Source organism: Tyto alba, unplaced genomic scaffold, assembly GCF_018691265.1.
Source record: "Tyto alba isolate M040663 unplaced genomic scaffold, T.alba_DEE_v4.0 Super-Scaffold_8, whole genome shotgun sequence".
In the NCBI taxonomy this organism is placed as follows: Eukaryota; Metazoa; Chordata; class Aves; order Strigiformes; family Tytonidae; genus Tyto; species Tyto alba.
The window spans coordinates 21,359,407-21,380,915 of record NW_024881329.1 but is presented as its reverse complement, the minus strand read 5'-3'; the positions used below and the strand labels follow the sequence as shown (position 1 = coordinate 21,380,915).

At 38.4% G+C, this 21,509-nt stretch overlaps 1 protein-coding gene across 2 annotated transcripts in view; it reads right to left on the bottom strand.

The window, feature by feature from the left end:
• Positions 1-293: 293 nt before the first annotated feature.
• ASH1L (ASH1 like histone lysine methyltransferase) overlaps positions 294-21,509 on the bottom strand; it is a 63,611-nt gene continuing 42,395 nt past the window's right edge. Inside the window, exons 8-28 of one of the 2 annotated variants that reach the window (XM_042784512.1) lie at positions 21,158-21,231; positions 19,491-19,536; positions 19,151-19,259; positions 18,539-18,745; positions 17,384-17,530; positions 16,309-16,417; positions 15,975-16,136; positions 15,679-15,773; positions 15,256-15,413; positions 14,095-14,253; positions 13,568-13,622; positions 13,333-13,465; positions 12,610-12,858; positions 12,091-12,177; positions 11,745-11,835; positions 6,979-7,117; positions 6,216-6,388; positions 5,546-5,712; positions 4,354-4,394; positions 3,321-3,622; positions 294-2,577 (exon numbers count right to left, since the gene is read on the bottom strand). In XM_042784512.1, the coding sequence (XP_042640446.1) occupies positions 2,486-2,577; positions 3,321-3,622; positions 4,354-4,394; positions 5,546-5,712; positions 6,216-6,388; positions 6,979-7,117; positions 11,745-11,835; positions 12,091-12,177; positions 12,610-12,858; positions 13,333-13,465; positions 13,568-13,622; positions 14,095-14,253; positions 15,256-15,413; positions 15,679-15,773; positions 15,975-16,136; positions 16,309-16,417; positions 17,384-17,530; positions 18,539-18,745; positions 19,151-19,259; positions 19,491-19,536; positions 21,158-21,231 (2,795 nt within the window). In that variant the 3' untranslated portion in view covers positions 294-2,485. The remainder of the gene's footprint in view (positions 2,578-3,320; positions 3,623-4,353; positions 4,395-5,545; positions 5,713-6,215; positions 6,389-6,978; positions 7,118-11,744; positions 11,836-12,090; positions 12,178-12,609; positions 12,859-13,332; positions 13,466-13,567; positions 13,623-14,094; positions 14,254-15,255; positions 15,414-15,678; positions 15,774-15,974; positions 16,137-16,308; positions 16,418-17,383; positions 17,531-18,538; positions 18,746-19,150; positions 19,260-19,490; positions 19,537-21,157; positions 21,232-21,509) is intronic. The other variant, XM_032985423.2, reaches the window with a different exon arrangement.

Sequence of the window (21,509 nt, the reverse complement as noted above, 5' to 3'; positions counted from 1 at the left end):
TGCCATTATGTCTGATCACGGCTGCGCACCCTGCGACTACCCAACCGCGCCGATGCTCCTGTCGCTGTACGCACGCTGGCATCATCCCTCCTGCCAAGGTCTGACCCGGAGAACCATCAGCATCAGATGAAATCCTTGCAAAGAGCCATCACGCAATTGGAAATTTGAAAGAGACGGGGCAGCAAGACCCGGAAAAGCGGCCGTAAGGGTCAGAACGTGACAGGAGTGATTGAGACAAAGAGGCAAGAAAAGAAAATTGAAGACATGTCAAAGAAAACCCCACAAGTCATCGATAGGAAAAGATTTTCCATTTAATACTAGACTCTCTCAGGATTGAGATGCAGGCTTTTTATGCAATTACATCCAATGTTAAAATTGGTAATACATAATTTACAAAGATTAACATCAAAACAATGATCTATTTAGATATGCTTTGTAAAAAGGAAATATATTAGCAGCATTTATTTTCAGCAATCACACAGCCTACACCCATGCAGACTAAGAGTTCATATCTATTTGCAATAATGTAGTGCTTCCTGGTCTTAAAACAGCGATCCTGGTGACACACTGGTCTTCTCATTATTATAAAATAACCGAAAAATAAAAAAAGTCATTAATTTCTACACCAGTAAGAAAAACAATTCTTTGCACTTACCTAACATTTGATTGTCTAAAAAACATTTTGTTTAGTCTTTCAACAAAAGAAAGATAAAATGACAGAGCTAGTGTCTCGCTTCTGTACGCACTTTATTTTTTAAAAACTTTTTAGTGTTTAACACCATTTGAGACAATGATTTCTGTTTTAAACTAAATGAGACAACTCAAGATTTTGGACATGCGATATTCCTACTACACGCACGAGTATTTTATACTCAGGGTTCCTGGTACTGTACAGTGCTTCTCTACAGTAAGAAAATATTCCAAACTATTTTCTTATTTCTTTTTTTTTTTTAATAAAATATTTTTTCTCAAAGGGTTTTTTCCTTTCTTTTTTTTTTTTTTCTTTTTAAATCAACACATAAAAGTTAATGGAATGAGTCATGTTCCACTAAGAGTAAAATAATTATAATAATAACAAGAATGTACATTAGGACAAGCTTGGTCCATTAAAAAGGAACATGTAACTACTGTATTGCTTTACATCCACGCAGCAGATATATACAACTTGGCACATTAAAAACTGGTTTTCTTATAAGAACATCTAAAACAGGACTGTATATGCATATGTACGTCTGAAAGACAAAAAAGCAAAGCCATTTTCAAGGGGCAGCGTATGCCGAGCACCCCCTCCCTTCGCCACAGCCTGGCTGACGGCCCGCGGCGCTGCGCGGCGGGCAGGGCAGGGAGCCCCGCGGCCGCACTGCGTCGTGCTGCGCGACGGCAATCGCAATCCCATGCAGGGAGAAATCCGTGCCCCGGCTGCTGCTTTCAGGAGTAATACTTTTGTCAGGGCAGAGAGAGAGGGCGGCGCGAGATACACTGTCTCTTAATTTAAGAGACGGACATTTTTAAGCTGTACAACCAGAACACAAGAATAGTGTTAGCAGTTGATATATTCTACAGTTCACAACAAATACTCGCTCTGAATACTGCTTGACGGTTCATGTAGTGAAGTTTCCTTTTTTTTTTTTTTTTTCCTTTTTCTTTTTCTTTTAACAGATTTTAATTTGCACAACACACTAGACACACGAGAACCACAGCTTATCAAAAAAACCAACAGCAATGGTGTTGTCAGGATTTGACTTGCTTTATAAAATTTCTCTGCAGAAAAAAGTGAAAAAAATCACACCCCGCTCCCTCCCCGACGCAGAACAAGTGCCTCAACCAGCCAACTCCTGCTTTGCTCCAAGGTGACTCTGGAAGTTTCTCCTTTGTCACAGACCAAAGGTACATGTGTGCACTGGCCGTTCCATGGTGAACCGTTCGCAAGTTTGGGTACGTTTCTCTCTTCTTGGAACTTGTGCAAATTGGAGGCCACAACTTTAGGGCAGCCTTTCATTTTAAGCCACTGGGCCTTCACCCTCCCATCTGGATTTCATTCACTGGCATGGGCCATGGCGCTGCCAACAGTATCTTGTACAATCACAGGTTAATTGGTGAACATGGGGAATATTCTCATCAGAGTAAGTCAGTCCTTATCCTTCCTACCTCCCCAAATTTTTCATTTTTTTTTTTTTTTTTTCCTCTGAGTGGGAATATCAAGCAAAAATAAATTAAATTTGACCATCCTAGACAATAACCACGAGGTTTTTCTCAGTACCTAACATCAATACAAGGCACGCCCAACAACACACACACCATAAGAGCACTGCAGAGCAGGGCAGGGCAACCTGCCAACCCAGACATCTAAGTGCTAACTGTTTGTATATTTGTCAGTTTTCTGCTGCCCTCTTTTCCTTTGCTGGTGCAGAGGAAGTTGGGCTCCTGCCCTCAGTCCTCAGCAGACCTTGTAGGAGACTCCAGACCACAGTTTCCTCTCGTGGCATCACTTCCTGAAGCTGCTCTCCGGGATGGTGAGCGTGCGCCGCCTCAGTTTTCTTCCTGATCCTTCCTCCAGTAAGTACGTGACATCAATAGCTGCAACAGACCACAGGCTTTTGGTAAAAGATGGTGATACGAGTAACAGTTTTCCTATTTCCCTATTCGCAGCTCTTTCAAGGATGTTTCCATCCACAGTGATATTTAAAACTTCACTGGACAAGGTGCTGAGCAACCTGATTTGCGTTCGAAGCTAGCACTGCTTTGGGTCATGTTTGGACCAGATGACCTCCAAATATCCTTCCAACCTAAATTATTCTACGAGTCCACGATCATTTTGCATTAACTCTGAGAACACGACAGAGACTGGACAGAGCTCATCCTAGGCTTTAAATTAAAAAAAGAGACATACTTATCCAGTGCAACCACTGCACCCTTATTTTACAGCTTAGACAATACCTACAGAAGTTACTTAGAACCCAATGGAAAGTTCATTAAAGGTCAAGAGATTCTCCAAATTCCCTTCAGTCCTCCTTTGCATGTCTTAAGTTTCTCAGTTGTAGACACAGAATGATGGTGAGGAATTTGTCTTCAGAAAGTTTTTGTGGTTACTAAAAATATTATACAAAACATAGTGCCAGTTGTGAGAAATTTAATTTGGATTGAGTGGAAATTACTACTGTTGTAAAAGAAAACATCACTGCAAAGAAAATTAACTATTAATAATGTCCACTAGCAATAAGTTCAGACAAAAACATTTATTTTATCAACACTGTCTGCAGCAAACTGGAAACAAATCTGTAGAATAAATGCTATTGTGTAATCATAGCATAAAATCTCACCATTTTTCCCTGGGATTTTCTCTAAGAGGTTTAGCAGGATTTGATTAAGTCTCTCTCTCTGACTATGCCGCCTTTCTTCTGGAGTGCACAGCTGCCTTGTGTCGGAATTGCTTTCTTCCACCTTTTTATCAGTTTCACAAGTCTCACTAGAGACTGCCTCTTTTTCTGGCTCCTCTAGGCTAGGCATCTCGCTTGAAGTTTGATCTTGGTTTCCTAATACATCCTCAATAAGTGGAAGAGAATCATCTTCTTGGTTTAAGTCTTTAATCTGTGGTTTTGAGCGATCTGTTTTCCAGGATGATCTAGCAGGAAAAGAAGGGTTCAAATACCACAATTTTTCAGACACTCACCTGAAAGGCCAATTACTAGTGAGTCAAGGACTTCTCAGCAGGTAAGGGGCTTTCTGGATTCTCAGTCATTTGACTTCATACATGCATTCAAACCCACCAGCTACTCTCTACGAGAGACTATGTTCCTATAACCTTGCTTGCATAACATCAAATGCAGTCTTTTAAAAACAAACTGCTATTTCATTTCGATTTGTAAGGGTTTTTATCTTCCAAAATCGTTGAGCTCAGCACTTACTGACGTTTTTCTGCAACAGTCATGGCTCCTGAGGGGTATTTTAAAGTCTCTAACAGAACTGAGAGAGCGCATTGGCACTGGCTCTTGCTACAATGCAAACATGGGCAGGTCTGTTCAGGGATCTGATCTCCCTTTGTGCGGGAAGCCTGGGTGCTCTTGTTCTGGGCTCTGCCACCTCCCACGTTCAGCTGCTCCTGCTAACTTTCAAAATGGCTTCTGTACTCTTCCTTATGTACACTGTTAAGCAATGCTAAAGCTGCTTCTATATTCTATCCAACCTCACTTGTTCCCTTTTATCTCTTTGAAAGTTCAGAGGATTGCTTTATATAATTTAAACTTAGTATTTCCATAGCACCCAGGGGAAAGGTAGGAAAAAGAGTGGACCCTTGACAAACAAACAGGATTATCTCATCTCTTCTCCTCAAACAATCTAGTAGGTAAGACTCACCTGCCTCCATTTCTCTTGTAGTTGTCTGGTACATAATGAGGCTATAACAACAATAAAGATTATGTTTAATACCAAATAAAATTCACAGTGGAAAAAAAGTTCTGGTGTATGAAATTTTCTGGAAGTATCAATACAGGACTCGCCTATCTGACACTTCGGAAATGCCAGCGCATGGCTGGCACATCTTGCACATCAGATGAATTCCAAGGAGAAGGCATAATAAGAGTAGGTTAAGAGCCAGACTCATTATCTGACTTTTCATATCTTCTAAATAAATTTCAAGCCATGGTTCATCATGATAAAAATAATCTTTGCTTTCTGCACAGCAGAAGTTTGGAACCATCTCTAAACTCACTACAAAAATCTCTCCCTTTCTAGGAAGAAAAGTGCTTACTTGCAAAAGATTTGCCAGGTCTGATACCTCTGTGCTCAGGGACAAAGTAGTGATGTGTAGGAAGATGTACACCATGAAGTGTTGCTACTTCCATGGAATTGGGGAAAATGAGACAGTGAAATGAACAGATATTCAGATGGAGGATGTTAAGGGAAACTACTTCAAGATTTTGCCGCCTGTCTGCTGTCTTTCTGACATCCATTTTCAGTGATAATTATATATAAAATAAGCAGTAAGTAATTTGATAGAGCAGGGAAATGGAAATAGGAAAATACTGCTTTTCTGTATTGGGAATCACTCTTCAAAGGTACTGCTGAAAAACATTTTTTAAGCAAGTTTATTAAGACACGGAGTGATCACACCAAAGGAAAGAAAGCCTGACACAGACAGGCTAACAGACTCATATTGGACTATATGTTGTGTGATTCTCTAAAACATATAAAATTATTTTATAGTTGCAGAACTGCGACTGAAAAATGAGTTTAAAGATTTCCTTCACTCAGGAGTGGCTTAAATGAAAGGAACATCTAGATTTTGGTCAGAAATCACAATCTCTAAACTCAGACATTACCATTTGTTCAATATCTATTTGCATTTGAGCTGCAGATTCTCTGTCTATAGTAATTTTTTCTTTCCAAGCTTTCTTTCTAGCCAACTTTTCATCCAGACTGTGCATGCTTATATGTTAGCTTCCTTTGGTTTACCAAGCTTCATTCATAAACAGAGAGCCAGTGGCTTTCCAAAAATATGTCCAGTCTTCTAGTAAAAAGTAAGGAAGCTAAGAGAAGAAACACTTACTGAAAAGTCTCTCTTGGGCGTGAGTTTCTTGGGGAAGTGGTCAAAGGCATAGGGCTTGGTGCAGACGGGGTAACGATTACGGTGGATCTTGTAGAAGAGATGAGCTGATTTATCAAGGCGGTAATCACAAATATATACATCCTGCTCCTTCACGCCCTTTGGCCTCCCTGCAGTTTCAAAACAAAGCACATAGGAAAAAATGTTAATCAGATTCAAGAGAAAACACATGGTATACTAGAACAAAAACAACCCATAAACAGTGTCAAGAGAAGTAGGGGGCTGTCAGAACTGTTCAGTGGGATGGCAGGCATTCTTGTCTGTTCTCCTTGATCCAGAATCATGATAGGGGACACATCTCTAGCTCAATTTAAGAGGAAAACCTGCATACTCTAATCAAATGGTACCCAAACTTTTGCAAAAACAATTATCAACTGCCATCACTTTCCTTTCCCTGCCCACCACAAACCCACCCTGCTGCTGTCTCTTCAGTACTGGCCCTCTTAAAACACAAATCCCTGTCCCAGTGCTAAAGCAGCAGTGCTTCCTCAGCTCCGATACCCTGTAAACACTGGCTATGGCCTTTTTACAGCAGTAACTATTTTAGCATACTTTCCAAATTATTAGAAAGGTGTATTATATTTAACTTCTCATCCCCGTTAAGTTTTCTTACCTTTGCAGTAGGTGTATAGGTCAAGAACACAGCACGTTCCCACCACAGCCTCTAAGGGGATAATTTCATACAATGGCACCCGGAAGAGCTCATTGTGATAAAACTTTCGAGAAGGGGAATGATGTGTTTCATGTGGACGGAAATAATGATGACCAAATGCAAACCGCTCCTCTCTGTTTGAAGGTGTAAAGGTAAGAGGGAGAGAGAGAAACAGAAGGAAAAAAACCCCAACTATTTCTGTAAGTCCGTGATACAACATTACTTAATGCCCTCCACTTAATTTTAAATTAGCTATCTTGCACTTTTGCAATGATGAAAAGCGAAGTCACGTGAACATTACACATTCAACTTTATCTCCTTCAGTAAGTGCAAATACTCCTAGTGTGGTTTTTACGAACACAGCAGACTAATTGTGCTGCTATCATTGGGGCATATGCATTTAATCATGTTACAGTGGCTTAGCAAGTCAGTGATCGTTAGCTGAGCCAATTCAGCTGTCAGTGTGTATTCTCAGCCTATTCCAACAGTGAGCAAAGTGCATCAACTTTTATCTCTTATCCCTTGCTTAAACCTCCAACCTTACGTGTTTTTACTTTGCAGTTGTGGAGCACAAGCAGAGACAAGTGGGAAATCATCAAGCCTTTGTAACTGAACCGTGTTCAGTGCTGCATTTTTAAGCTACGACAAGACTTCCACAACATTACTGTGTTTTGACAGGTAGGTGTATGGAATGTCTCAAATTTAAAAGATGCCTTGAACATACTTCTCATTTTTCCAGAGTTTTTCAATGCGGAAAATATCGAGTTTCTCCCTGTTGATGTGGGACAGCAGCCGATACGACTGCCGGACAGGGTGTCCATCTGGAGTTCTACGGCTGTCTCTCATCAGGTAAACACAATCACCTGGCAATAGGCACAAAATACACACCTGTAAAGAACTTTTCATGAGTCCAGCACACCAAAATAGAGGAGTAAATGGTTTCATTAAAACTAATGTGACAGAGCTACTTAATGTTGAATTGTAAAGAGTGATGCAAAACCAATGCAGAACCCACAAAAGGAGGAAAGGTTACCTTGATTTTCACAAAAACTTTATAGCAAGAACTAAACATAACATGACTTGTATGCCCAGGCTGAAAATACGAACAAGTAATGAATCAAGATAAATTATGATAGACATGTAACAAATTAAGTTTTGGTTAGGAAAATGTGTAGAAATTAGTGATAGCAGCAATGTTTAAATCTTTAAAAGAGAAGATATTTAGAGAGAAGATTTTTATTAAGAAAATAAATCACTGACTGAGAAATACCAAGCCTTTGATTACTCCAGCAGAACTCAAGATGCATAGCTCAGGAAAGGTAAACAGAACTCAAAAAGGGCTGAACAAAACAACACTCCTGACAACTAAAAAAGTCTTTTGCAAGTGCAACCCCTAAACAGGTCTGTAAACTTCTATTTATTAATTTAGTCCCAAGAATGAACTAACTCTTTAATCTCTCTGCTCTGATCTGTCAACCATCATTCAAAGTATTTCCTCTCTGCCTCCCAGACTTTACTGCCATTCTTACCTGTATACTGCACCCTTTGTGAAAATGGTTATAATTTGATAGTGTGAAAATACACCGCTCCATTCAAAAAGCCTTTCTCCTTTACGGAAAAAGCTTTAATCAATAATGTACACAAAGGACCTGAAGAGTCTCAGAGGGAGAACATTTGGGAAATTCAACGTATTATTAAAAATATTGTTGGATTTCATATATAATATTTAAAAATCAATTTCATCTTTTTTTTGTTATTTATCTCACAATGAACAAAAACTTGGGAGGTCCTAAGTCATAAAATCTTAAGAAAAACTACCCTGGGTAAGATCGAAGATCATATAGCATAGTATTCTAGCTAGAAAAGCGGGCAGTAGCAGATGCTTAGGAGGAAAAAGCACAGGAATAAGGCATGCATAGGAAAAGCCTTCCCATGGTATCCCATTCAGGCTTCCTTTAATCTCTGTTTTATGGACTTTTAGAGCTAAAGGCTATAGCTGGACCACTATGCATAGAGAGGAATTAATCCCTCCTCCAAGAATTTGCCTAATCTTTCTGGAACGATTTATACTCTTGACTTCTCCACCTTCCTATTGCAATGCTTTCCATAGTTTAGTTACATTCTTGTAAAAAAGTACTTCCTACCATTTAAATATGTTACCTGCTAATTTCAGTATTTGTTCCCTAGTTTCTACATTGCTGCACTTTCCTATGTCACTCATTTCAGAGACCTTTATCATATCTCCCTCCAAATCATCTGCATAGACTTTGTTCACAGCAAACATGTTTCATATCTGATTATCCTTGTCATTGCACTTGTTTTTACAAGTAGTAAGATACTCTTTTTGAGATGGGATGACAAGAACAGTGCAGAGCGTGCAAGAGACAGACACACCGTAAGATTACAGAATGGCACAATTACTTTTTTGATTTTGTTCATAGTCATTTATAATACTCAGTTTGTCTTTTTGACTCATGCCAAATATTTCTCTTATGTTTCCATTAAATTGCAATGACTCCTGGATTTTTTTTCCCCTAAGTACATACCTGTTTTTGTGTATGTGCAGTTATGTCTGTTTTCCTTCCATGTACATTACCATTATTTAATTAGCAGGTTTGGTCTCACTTTCACAGCTTAGTAAAAAGATGCTAGGGAACCACCAAGTGCAATGTGGCCCCAAGTTCATGAACACTTCAGTTTTGTTCTCCCTTATCTTATAACCAAATTTAGGATTAAAATGAAGCACGTGTAATTATATTTTCATAAAAATAACCTCTTTTATCAATCTTGTATAAGTTTAAAAGATGCTCATAAGGAATCCTCATATGCAAAAATCACTTTAAGGTTTTATGTTGTCACCTGTCACTGTAACAGTGGAGTACAGTATATTGCACTATTAAAAAAAAATCTCTGATTTAAAACAAAGATGACATGGGCCATATGGGCATTGATATTTGCCTGTAACCACGAAGCCAGCTTTTCAGCCTTCTGGTATACCAGGATCCCTAGTAAACAAATAGAAGCTGTAATTGTAGGAAGGAGAGAGAGAGTTTTATTCTAGCTTGATTAAGTGAAAAATGGACTGAAGACAGAATGACATAGGCTTGCACATGAGCTAGCAGAGTGCAAGCTCTTCAAGCATTCAGCATGTATTTGCTGGTGATTAGTCTGTTCTCACACGCTGGGTTGGCTCTTCTTACTATCTGAACTAAAGCTGGGATAACATCATCTTCATTTTACTAAGTTATGTATTACTTTTAAGGAAGCCACCTCCCCAGTTTCTTTGAAAGACTCACAGAGGAAAAAAAATGAAGGTACATGCTGAGAGCAGCTGCTGGCCCCAAGCAGAATGTAAATAAAACCCTCTATTTTTGGCTGTTATTTTAATTTAGCTGCTTTCAACTCTTCTTCCATACCTCTTCAGTGAGAATAAAGCAACTCTAGTATGTATTGTACCTGACTAAAAAAGGAATATTCAGAAAGAAATGTACATGGAGACTCTACGGCCCTAGGGATCACAAAGCTTGATTTCAATTCAGGTTTATCCACATATTACTAACTACTGAAATAGCTACCCCTCTGTCTCAAAAAGGGCGTTTATAGTTCTGTGTTTTCAAGGAAGAAATGTGGCTGCTGTTGCTGGTGCATCAGAGATCGTGCCATATGACAGTTTCTGGCTATGTGGGTTTTCCAAGATCCATTTTGACTTTGGTTTATCAACTTGCATCTGAAGTAGAATTCCTTGTTCACTCTGCAGGATGTGATGGACCAACCGATGAGATCTATTTGCACAATCTCCTGGTTTTATGTGTTAGGTAATCTTTGCAGAGGATATAGTATATATTATATACTGTAGTATGTAACTCAACAACCTCAAGTAGAATTGTCAATAAATTAAAAACCAAGTCCTCTAACCAGAGACTGAAGGACCTTCCCTTATTTAGAGGGATTGGATCACAGTAAAGTGTGCGCACTCACACAACTGGAAGCTTTTCAGCCTTGTTCCTCAAATACATGAGCTCTCCAGCTTGGAACTGGAAGACAAACCCATTCAATGTACAGACACAGCTCCCCAGCAGTGAGGACGGACCAGCTTCCAAAGGAAGGCAGTGGTCTCAAGAGCATTTTCAGTCTTTATTGCAAGATCAGCCTCTTTCTAATATACAACACATAGGAAAAATGTAATAGTCTATACATATAGTGACTGTAGAGCTGAAGGTCTCTATGGTCTCTTTTGCCTTGGAATCTGTAAATTACATGACCTTTTAGAATCCAGAGGGAGTGAAAAACTCTTTCTTCTACTGTATATGCCTGTGCACCTGCATCACAACCATTTCTATAGACAGGTGTCTCATCTCAGAACTCTTGGTGGAGAACTTGAGGCCAGCAGTTAAGTGCACAGATTTCCCCTTTTTCTACTGTTGTTGTATATTCCTCTCTAGCACCTTCTGGTTATACACCTTGCTTAATCTATTCTCTGGTGCCTAATAGTGGCAGTTTGGTCTCCTTTGTCCTCTGTCGATGGTACATCAAGTTTAGTCACATAAGGACTAACATTTCTCTAACTAAAGTCACAAAGATCAGATTAGACATAGGTGAGTGAAATATAATGTCATGACAAAGATTACCTTAATACTATGAATGACCAGAAGATGCTACAAAACCCAGCTAAAACATAATCCATTTCAACAGAAAACAGAGAAGCAAGTACCAATACAACCCTAGAGAGTGTGTTACTCTCCAGCAAAGAACCCAGCAAGAAAAAAAAAAAAAAAAAAAAAAGAAACAAGAAAAACAAATGGCTGAACTGTAGACAGGATAAGACAATGCAGAGCAACAGTAAAAAAGGAAGACTGAATGCAAATTCTAGAATCCTGCAGGGGGGATAAATATATACTGTTCTTTGACCTTTTTAATTCTCCACTTTCCTGAAGACTCTCCCATTCCCCTCTAGCAAACATACCAACTGGTTTTATTCATTCAAGAGTAGTTCTGTTAATAATTATATAGGCTTCTTTCTAACCATGTATGTATCTGTAAGATGAAATAAAAAAAATAATAATCAGTGAACCGAATTATGTGGCTGTGTAGCTGCCTCTGAAAGACTCAGGGCTTTGAAGCAATATCCAGAAAGATATACTTCAGGGAACAAACAAGCAGTAAGTTGGATGTTTTAATGACCATTCCACATTAAAACACTTAAGGCCTAATAAGCCTTCTTTGCCTTTACTTCTAAATGTTAACCACTGTAAGTTGGCTCAGCATCTTCCTTCTCTGGCCAGGAGGAGAGCCCTATCTATGCTAAAGGTAATTAATGTTTCTTCATCAATGAGCCGGTGAGAACTCTTATTATGTGTCACTCCAATAAAAGCAAAGAGTGCAGCTTTCTACTTGTAAAAAGATGAAAGCATTTCAAACAGGGTGATGCCAGAAATCTCTGTACACTCTTATCTGATGGAAATCACACCAGCCACCAGAGTTAGTACATACCTTGGCGCAGCAGCAGATCGTCCCGTAATAAGCATATATAATAAACACAGCCAGGCTGGGCATAATGGGGACGAGGAATCATGGGAACCTCCTGGATGAAAAAAGCAAAAAGGAAGGAAATTCTGAGATGCCAACCGTAGTCACTGCAAAAACAGGGGTGATCTCCTTTTGGAAATACGCGGAAGTGGACAGAGAAGAAGAACTGACACTGAACATGATTAAACCTAAACCAAGGAAGCTACACTATAAAGTGAGAATCCAACACTGGTCTTGCCAATCTCAATAAATATAAATGCAAGAGCTGCTTTAGTTTATAACTGCAGTAATGAAGAGACTTTTTTTTTACCCTATTCACAGAACGAGGTTCACACTGCTCGCACAAGTAGTGTTCAACATCTGAATTCACACCCATACAGTCACAGTGCTGCCAGACCTAGAAAAAGATACATCACAGTTAGAAATTCCTGTGGTAGACTTTATTTACAAATTGCATTTTCTCAGAAAATATTAAGGAAAGCAAGAAAACAAGCTTCCCAAAAGAAATTCAAGACTTTCTTTGAACTATTTCACACTATATCAGAAAACAGACAAGATCCCCATGCAACTGTTTGTGTAAAAGCCCAAAATCATTGAAATTAATTCTGCTTGCCTAAAGACAAGACTTGCTGGCAGTTTCAGACAAGTGCTAGCTCCTCTATACAGAAATGCAAGTTACATTTCCTCTGTGAAAACAGAATCTCTCAATTCTTTTGGAGAGGAAATGAAGGTCAGAAGTAACTGATGCTGCTAGCTACATGGAAACTCCAATGGTTATAGAAAATAGAAAAAGAGCACCAGGCTCCATTTTGTGTTCCCCCTGCCTCACCATGCACTTTTCACACTGGATCATGAGTCCTTCATCTTTGTAAAGGCCACAAATGCAACGGATCACATCTTCGTCCTTCTCATGCCCATTTTCTTTTTCACAGACCGATGTCTCACTGCTGTCAGCTTCACTTGCTGTTTCTCCCACAATTTCATCAATTTGGGCAGATGCCTCATGGCGAGCGTTATAGTAAGCTTTTCGTAGCCGGCACACATCACGCCCAGTTGGAGATTTTCTGCCGTAATATTTCTGAATAAAAACAAAACGAAGAAACAAAAAAGTATTTTTTTTTCCAGGTTCCATGCTTTCAGTGCATTCCTTCTGTCTGCATGCACCCTTAAAGATGTCTTCATTAAAGCTGCATCCACAAATGTGGTATACACCTGTCCATCTACTTCCTTATTTTGAACAGCACATCCATGTATCTTACGTATGATACAGAAGAACAAGTTACCTCTTCCAAAAGGTACTTACATTTTTTCAGGTTACATATTCATGCATGGTTTTGATCTGCTACTTGTCTGACCCGATGCAACCAAAAAGCACTAAGAGTAAGCTGAAGCACATGAATTGCTATCAATGTCTGTTCACCAGAAATGGATCATCACAAGTTCTCTTTCTCTAAAGTGTTTTCCTTCTTTTATTACTGTAAGTCAGCAAGAGCATTACACAAGGGTACATCCTCACTGTCTGTGCGATAGCTTTAAGGCCAGAGTGCCTCACCTCTGCATTCCGGAAGACCTTCAGCATGTCTCCATCAAAAGCTTCCACAGTTTTATAATAGCCAGTCAAGATCTGTTTCTCAATTGTGGCAAGGTCCAATGGGTCAGAGATCTTTTCGTAATAGTCTGCATTTCTAAAATGGGAATGTATGCACAATGTCATTTTCACTAGCAATTCAAAGCTGTGCAAATCCATCATAGAAAACTATGGGTTGCTCTGAGAAGCAAGTACTTACTTTTTCTTTGGGGGGAGGTTCAGGAGGGGAGCTGCAAGAGCCTGCCTGGAGGAATCTGTAACAGGAACACACAGTTTAGCAACATTTACTGGAGTAAAAATTAAAAAAGCAAGTAACTAACAACATTCAGTCTAGGTTAAAAAAAGACTCTTCTACTATCTGAGGCACAGGGAATTGAAACACTTTTGCATTTCTAGAAGTTGGTTGCTGTAATCAGACCACATCTATCAAAATGGAGGAGAGTTTCTCATTGCAATTCTGTCAATTGTACCATTTTGCTGAACTACTGAAAAATCAGTTTAAAAGGATAGCAACATCTGCAGATTCTGGTGGCAGAGGAAGGGGTTGAGGATAAAGCAAAGTGATTACTGGTAGCAGAAGAAAGGGGGGAAAAGAAAAATAAAAAAAGGAAGGTTATTTAACATCCTGAAAGAAACTCTTTTTTTTTTTCTAGTATTTTCTGTTCATAGTCTCCATTGCTCCAGAGGCTGAAAAATTCTCCATGGAGATTTTTTTAGGAGCATCACCTTCACCTTTATATGATATGATGCTATCACATATTTCCTTGAAGATTTGTGCTAGGCGGGCAGCACGAGCCACTTCAATATTCTCTTCAGCTGCAGCTAAGCGTCGTGTTCTCACAGAGCGGGAGGTCTGAAGGGCTGAAAACTGGGTCATGAAGACATCTGAAAGAGGGCAAAAAAGAATTATCTCTAAACAAAAAATTAAAGATCATCTTTTCCTATCCAGCAACTCCACCAGCAATTATTAAAATTAACATGTTTTCTAAGCTACTATAACAGTAAAAGACTTCAGTTTCATATTTTCAGGTTGGCTTTCACTGCTTATAGCTCATCTAAATGGTTAAGCTGATTATCAGAGTATTTTACCTTGCTGAGGCAAATACAGCATGTCATTGAATTCACCCAAAACACTCACTTCCCAGCCTCTCATGTACCTGACAGTGGGGACCAAATCCTGCACAGCTGTGAAGATTATGGTCCTACGAATAGAGTGCTATTTTTGGAACAGGATTAATACATTTTTTCTGATAGTCGTATTTTGTCCCAGTCCCATAACTGACTGTATGCCAAAAAGCTTTGTTCTCTAAAGGCCCCAAATCCATAGAATTATGAGGGTAAATGACAGTTTTCAAAGTCAGCTCAACTGTTTCTGGTCTAGGGATACAGAAGGCAGAAAACACCCTTCTCTGTAAAGGTCCAATCGTGGAAAACGTTAAATATCCTCCTCCTCCTCTGATAAACCACTCTCGATGAAATGTGAGACATGACAACTTCTACCAGGACTTAAGAGACATCAGGGCTGCTGGAGGAACACAATCAAATCCAGCAACCAGACCAGTGGTTTATATCGTATAAAATTCTCATTCTTAAGAAAATAGCAAGAAGTATTTCAGAGGAAATTGCAGAGTCCCATAATGCAAAAAATACATTTAAACAGTGAAAGAGCTTCTGTCTTACCCCGCTATGTAAAGATAAGGGCATACATATACAAATACATACATAGGTATTTTTATCTGTATAGCATTCCCTGTATGTATTACGAAAGGTATATGGATCTTGTGATAACTCTACATTTGATTCATTCACAGAATTTACTTAAACTCTTCACGGGCATGTCATATACGTTCTCAAAGTAGCAATCTGAGGAACCTGTGTTGGCCTCACCGGATTTAATGTTGCCGTCATCCCGACAGATTCCATTCCAGCGGTTGTATAGCGACGTGGTGTGGATATTGTCACTGACATGCTTCACTTCCTCTTGTTTTTGTCGAATCTTTTCCCAGTTTCGTACCAAAAATACATGGTGTTTTAGCACAAAATTCCTACAGGAATTGGAAAAACATTCAAGAATCACCCTCTTACTGTAAAATTATCTACTTAATGTGGGGAAAAAGACAGATATTCAGAGGTACACTTCTGCACCTTCTCTCCTCAGTAGAGAGGAATTCCACCTTAGCTGGTTAGAGGAGTACCAAGAACTGCTTGCTCAGACATTTCATGATGCCCTACCTTACAGAAAAAACAATAATTTCAACTTTTGCACAACACTACATTTCTGAGGAAAATCCCACCGAAATCATTCCTTACCTTTCTCTGTTAGACATGGGCTTCATCTGAAGCTGTGGTGTCAGCCTTGTTGGTGCATTCACACTTTCACTAGGCTCCTCTGGGATGTGGCCCCTCTGGAAAACAGATCATTCTGATAGACAGGAAAAACTGTGCCAAGAACTCAGCAAAGCAGTAAAAGTAGTTCCTGAGACAGAATCTGTAGTATTTCTCTATACTATTTCTCTGAAGTTTAAAATATGAAGTTTTTCAGTCTCATGGAACAAACTGATTTCTATTAATCTTTATCCATTAAAAAAGCTGTCTTCACTACTTACTCTCTTCTTTAGTTTGTGCTTTGACTTCCTTTTCTCTTTTGACCGTCCAGGCCTTCTGTGGGTGCTCACAGGCTGATTGCTTTTGCTTGAAAGTCCGTTCATTCTCTGACTTTTACCCCCGATTATTCCTCTGCATTTGTCAAAACCACATTTGCAGAGTTGCTTTGGAAAAAAAAAAAAAAAAAAACCCAAAACATTTAGATTATCTCTCACTATTATAAAGAATCAGTTCTGTCAAATACAACATAATAATAGTTTTGTTAATCAACCTTCAGCTTTCCAAAACTGTTTGTCCTTGGTGATTTTTTTCAAGGTCCTTCACAGTGAACCTTACCTGTTTTTCAACATTAAATGAATGAAAATTGTAGTCATAAGTCAATTCAGTACCAGCAGGCATGTCTTTAAGCGCATACAATCCAATCCGGTAAACACCATTAACAGACCTGCATGGAAAATACAATAAAATATTCTCAATAATTAAAAAGAAAATTATCTTTGTCCACATAATGGGAGTGTTAGAGACAGGAAGCAACACTTCAGCTCTGCCCTGGATTATGCTTGTTCTTCATTTGTACTGTTCTTTTGTTCTTACAATACACTTTGAAAGCCGAAAAAGTGGATACTGTATTTACAAAGAGCAGGAAGTTGTGTGTCATATAGAGAAACTACAAACTATATTGGCTATCATGGCCGATTTACTCATCAACCACCAAGATTCAGGCTCTCACCCTAAATCAAAAGCTTACACTGCACATCATACTGCATTTCACAAAATGCACTCGAATTAACTGCCTCTCCAATTCTTTTACTTACTTTTTGTGTTGGATTTTAAAATTTAAAGCTTGATTACTATTGCTTAATTCCACTAAAATTATCTGAGAATCACAAGCTACTCTGCTGTATTGGCATCACAGCTGATTCCTATTATGACTATCTGCTATTTCACTGTAAGTTATTCTCTACAAATTTCTCAGAAGTACTTCCTATTGGTCTGGCACTGGATTTCTTCTGGTAACAGTACTGATATGATATAGGGTGCGCTGAAATCAGACTACTTCCCTGTTGCCTACTTAAAAAAAAAAATGAACTGCCAGAAGGAAAGAATATATACACATAGGTTATTTTACAGCATTACCTAGGCTTCAAAATCTGTAGCAGGTTAACAGTATGACAAACAATGTTGGATTTTCCTTGCCAGAAAACTTATATCCAAACTTAGATTTCCAAAATGTCCAACACTTGAAAGCATAACATTACTTTTCTTGTGCAATGCAAGCATGATAGTAAATATTATTTACACTGCTCAGCTTGATTCCCCTCCCAGTTTTTATATCAGATTCCCGTAAATGATCTGGTTATCTATATCTTAGTCACTGGTATACCAGTCTTCCAGTATATAGTTTTCTTACCATTTCTGCATCTCACAGTTAGGATTACAGCTGTGGTTGATAAAACGAGCTTCATTGCCCATACGATAACTATCTATCACCATTCCACTGTCTAAATTCAGGCAGTAATGATCACTGTGATTATGGTACTGTTCAATCATCCGGTTCCTAGGAAGCAACACAGGAAAGTTGTTTGTGATTGTGCTTATTGCTGTAAAGCAAACAGGGAGTAACATAGTAACAGCACATTCAAGAATTCTGAGAGAGGGTTTTGAAGAAAAAGCAATTATAATTTTTTATATTTTATAGAACCATACACCTAGAGATGGAGGAAAACCATTATTATACCTATTTTTATAAGTCAAGGCCATTGACAGAGCTTGGATTAGAATTTAGAAATTTGCTCTTCTGGAATGCTCCCTTTTGGGTTCTGCAGATTATTTGTATACATTTCATGTTGATAACCTGTGTATGGAAGAGAAAATGCAAGTATACATTCTTTGGTGTGTATATGTATGCATGTGTACAACAATTGGCTTCTTCCTTTCATTATCTGAGACCGGCCACAATTTCTGGAATTACATCCATGGATTACAGCTACCTCCTTTTAGCAAGAGAGCAACAGTAGTAAAAGAGTCAGTTGTGCTAGCAGTTACCTCTGTATGAGAAAACTGCATTTGTCTTTTGATAGAGCTCTAAGAGTAGCAAGTATGTCGCTCCAACCTCAATTATCCTATGATGTTATGTAGTTAACAAGATTACAATTTCTTTCATTGGTTATTAATGCTTCCACTTGTTCTTTTTAGTTCATACCTATCTGCAAAAGCTCATTTCCCTTCCTGCTCCATTCTGCCCCTCAATTCTATCCTGCACAGTTCAAATCCTGCACAGCACTTGTATCAAATTCACATTCACTTGTGGCATTTACAAAGCAGATGTGGCAGATGATGCATTCCAAATGCTAGTCATTCCTCTCTATTTGATTGAGAAAAACTTGGTTGATCAAAAAAGCTGAATTCTAAGCCTTTATTCTGGTGGCTGTGACCAGAAAAATATTCTTTTTCCCCCCCCTTACTCTCCCTTTCGTTTCTGTCTAAGAATTTTCCAGCAATGATAATAGATGCTAAAGTCATATATTGAGCCTTCCATGTTAAAGCAGCAAATAAATATTTCTACCTGAATTCTTGCTCACTAACAACTTCTCCCAGATATTCAATGATAAACTGTCCTGCTTTCAGGGGTTCTTTGGTACGAATACCCCATCCTTTCTCCTCAGCCCGGAACCTTTCCAGACACTGCACCCATTCATGCCTCTGTATCCGCTGATTACAACACTGTTCACCACAAGGGCAAGTGTTTGGTGAACACTCTGCAAAGATCATCCTAAAATAAAAAACAAAGAAGTTAAAGGAAGGTGAATATAATTTTCAGATCTATCACACACGGAAAAAAAGAAAAAAACAAAAAAGAAAAAATTTCCTCCGTTAAACAAAAGTTATTAAAGAACTAAAATGCTTCTTGTTTTCAAGGTACAATTCAGACAAAGATTCACAGCCTGGTGCTCACTGCTCTTCAAAGAGCAAAATAGAGCTTTTAATGGGTTCTTCCACTGATGAAAGAGGTAGGGGAGCATATGTGCAGCAGAAAGTTACCCTATGTGCTCTGTAACAATACTTTTATTACTGGGATTGCATCCAGCACAACTCTTTTCTTAAGATATTATTAGTTGATGTGAAATAATACATTTATTGAAATTGCTTTATCATAGTCAGTCAACCTATTTCTAACCTGTTAAGACAGTCCTCCACACAGCCCTTTCCGTTGTCATCATCTGGTTTCTTACAATTGCAGGTAGTGGCCTCATAGCCAGAAAGAGGCTTGACATCCACATATACATCTGGAGGAAAAAAACAAAAAAACAAAAAAAAAACCAAAAAACCAAACCCAAACAGGGAAAAGAATTCTTCCCAGGTGAAAAAACAGAACCACTTATATACAGTGTTTTCACTCCAACTACATAAAAGCAAAAAAACAAGGTGGAAGTGTCTTTGGAAGAACATGACAGAAAGGAGGGTTGTCATGTGAAAATTCCACAGTTAACACATTTTAGTAATAAGATTTTACTTACTAGAACGAATTTTTTTATAAAGTGGGACATCTGGCTTTTTATACAACTAAAAGGAAGAGAAAGAAAATTTTAATACATTGCATAAGTGCATCTGTTATTCAAAAGAATCGGGGAAATTACGTTCTGTAAACATGCAACAGTTTTGTAATCATTACTAGAAAATACATCTGCATTCTATTCTTTAGGCTCAGACTACATTAGCAAATAGGTCAAAAAAAGTCCCTGAATATACAGAACTTAGGCTTAATGAGTTAGCTGAGCAGTTTTTCCAGCATATTGTTTATTCTTCTCATACTATCTGAACAGAGCAATATGGATAATGGATACCACGGGGACAGACTATTCTGAACAATGCTGTTCTTTTCAATACTGAAAAGAAGAACAATTATTTAAATCTACTTTGGAGAAAGCATCTTTGGTGGAATTACCATGTGTTGACACTTAGTGAAAAAGAAAATTTAAGGTGTTTATCACGGTTGGACTCAATGTTCTTAAGGGTCTTTTCTAACCTAAACGATTCTGTGATTCTCTGAAAACTGTGACTACAGGTAGGAGCCAAGAGAAATGCAGATTCATCTTCTAATTAGAGAAACTTCCTCTGCAGATGGAGATGACTGGAGGGAAAAGGGAAGCTTAGATCACACTTCATAACTTTATATGTATTCCATCCTTTCAAACAAGATTTAAAGAGTAATTTCAAATTATTACATATTTCACACACATTTAACTACATTAATAGCCCTCCCTCAAATACATATGTGACAAATAGGCACTGAATAAACCATTCAACCATTGTACAAACAAAACTACTCTTGTAAGGGTTTTCAGTAGTTCAAGTAGATGTGGAAAATGTCAAGAAAACAGATCACATATATTTGTTATTTATGTATTACTGAATAGATAAGATAGGCAGATGTAAATCTTCAGTACCTGGCAAGAAACTGTCCTTGGCTGAAATGTCAACAATGATCATTACTGTAAGATTAGATTTTGGTGGTATTACAAAGAGTAGCTGGAGCCACAACCACCTGGGAATTTGTCTTGCTCATTTACATGCTTAAGTTATATGTCTGAAAGCACCTTCTTGCTGTAGAGCTGGGGAATGATTTACCCTCAGCCTTAAATCCTGTGTTAAATCACTTGGTGGAAACTTCTCAGGGAAAAAAATATTCCTATTTTTAGGTTCACACATATTTAAAGCTCTTTTTAAAGAATGAGACTGTTAAACAGTTTCTCTTCTTTCCTCAGTATGAAAATTTCAGCTTGCAAGTGAAAAATAAATTCCACTCTGCTGGGATTGATCCAAGAAAAATAAGGCCTGAAATTTCTCAGTGCTGTTGGCAGTACATCTGAATTCTCCTGAGGCATGTCTAAAACAAGATCATTGCAGAAAGCAGGCACACTACCAAAATAAAAGTCTGCAGCAAAATTAATTACTTTCTTCAGCAGAAACCCATAGGGTTGCTATTTTGCAAGAGATGGAATAATGGAAATTATTCACATTAAATACATATGCAAATCATTTTTTTCCTCATACCGTGGCAGCAACAAGAATATTCATCAATATACAGGATATATAAACATAGCTTTCATGTAAGAATCCTGCTATTTTCTTTCTAAGACTTCTGATCATAATCTTGGCAACCCAGTAACTTTTTATCTCGTACCTGATTGTGTTTCCACTGCCAGAGGATGTCGTAAGGCAGCTGGAAGTCAATTCTCTTTTGTCTGAGATACTTTCCTGAAACAAAAAGGTTTGTAAGTGGCATACACTCATATTCACATATCCCCAAGAGGAAAAAAAGCTGCTCCTAGACACAATGCCAAATTCTGATAGGGCCTCTCAATGTCTGAAAGTCAAGGAGGCAGAAGAGCAGAATCCTCCCAGATCGTTTTGTTTGTTAGTAGCAAGCACAGGGAAGAGCCCTCCGCAATGCATTCTACTCCGGTGTCATAATCAGGTTTAAACCTTTATGGACAGCGAGGAAAGCCGCTGTATTAGATACGAGATGCCTGGTG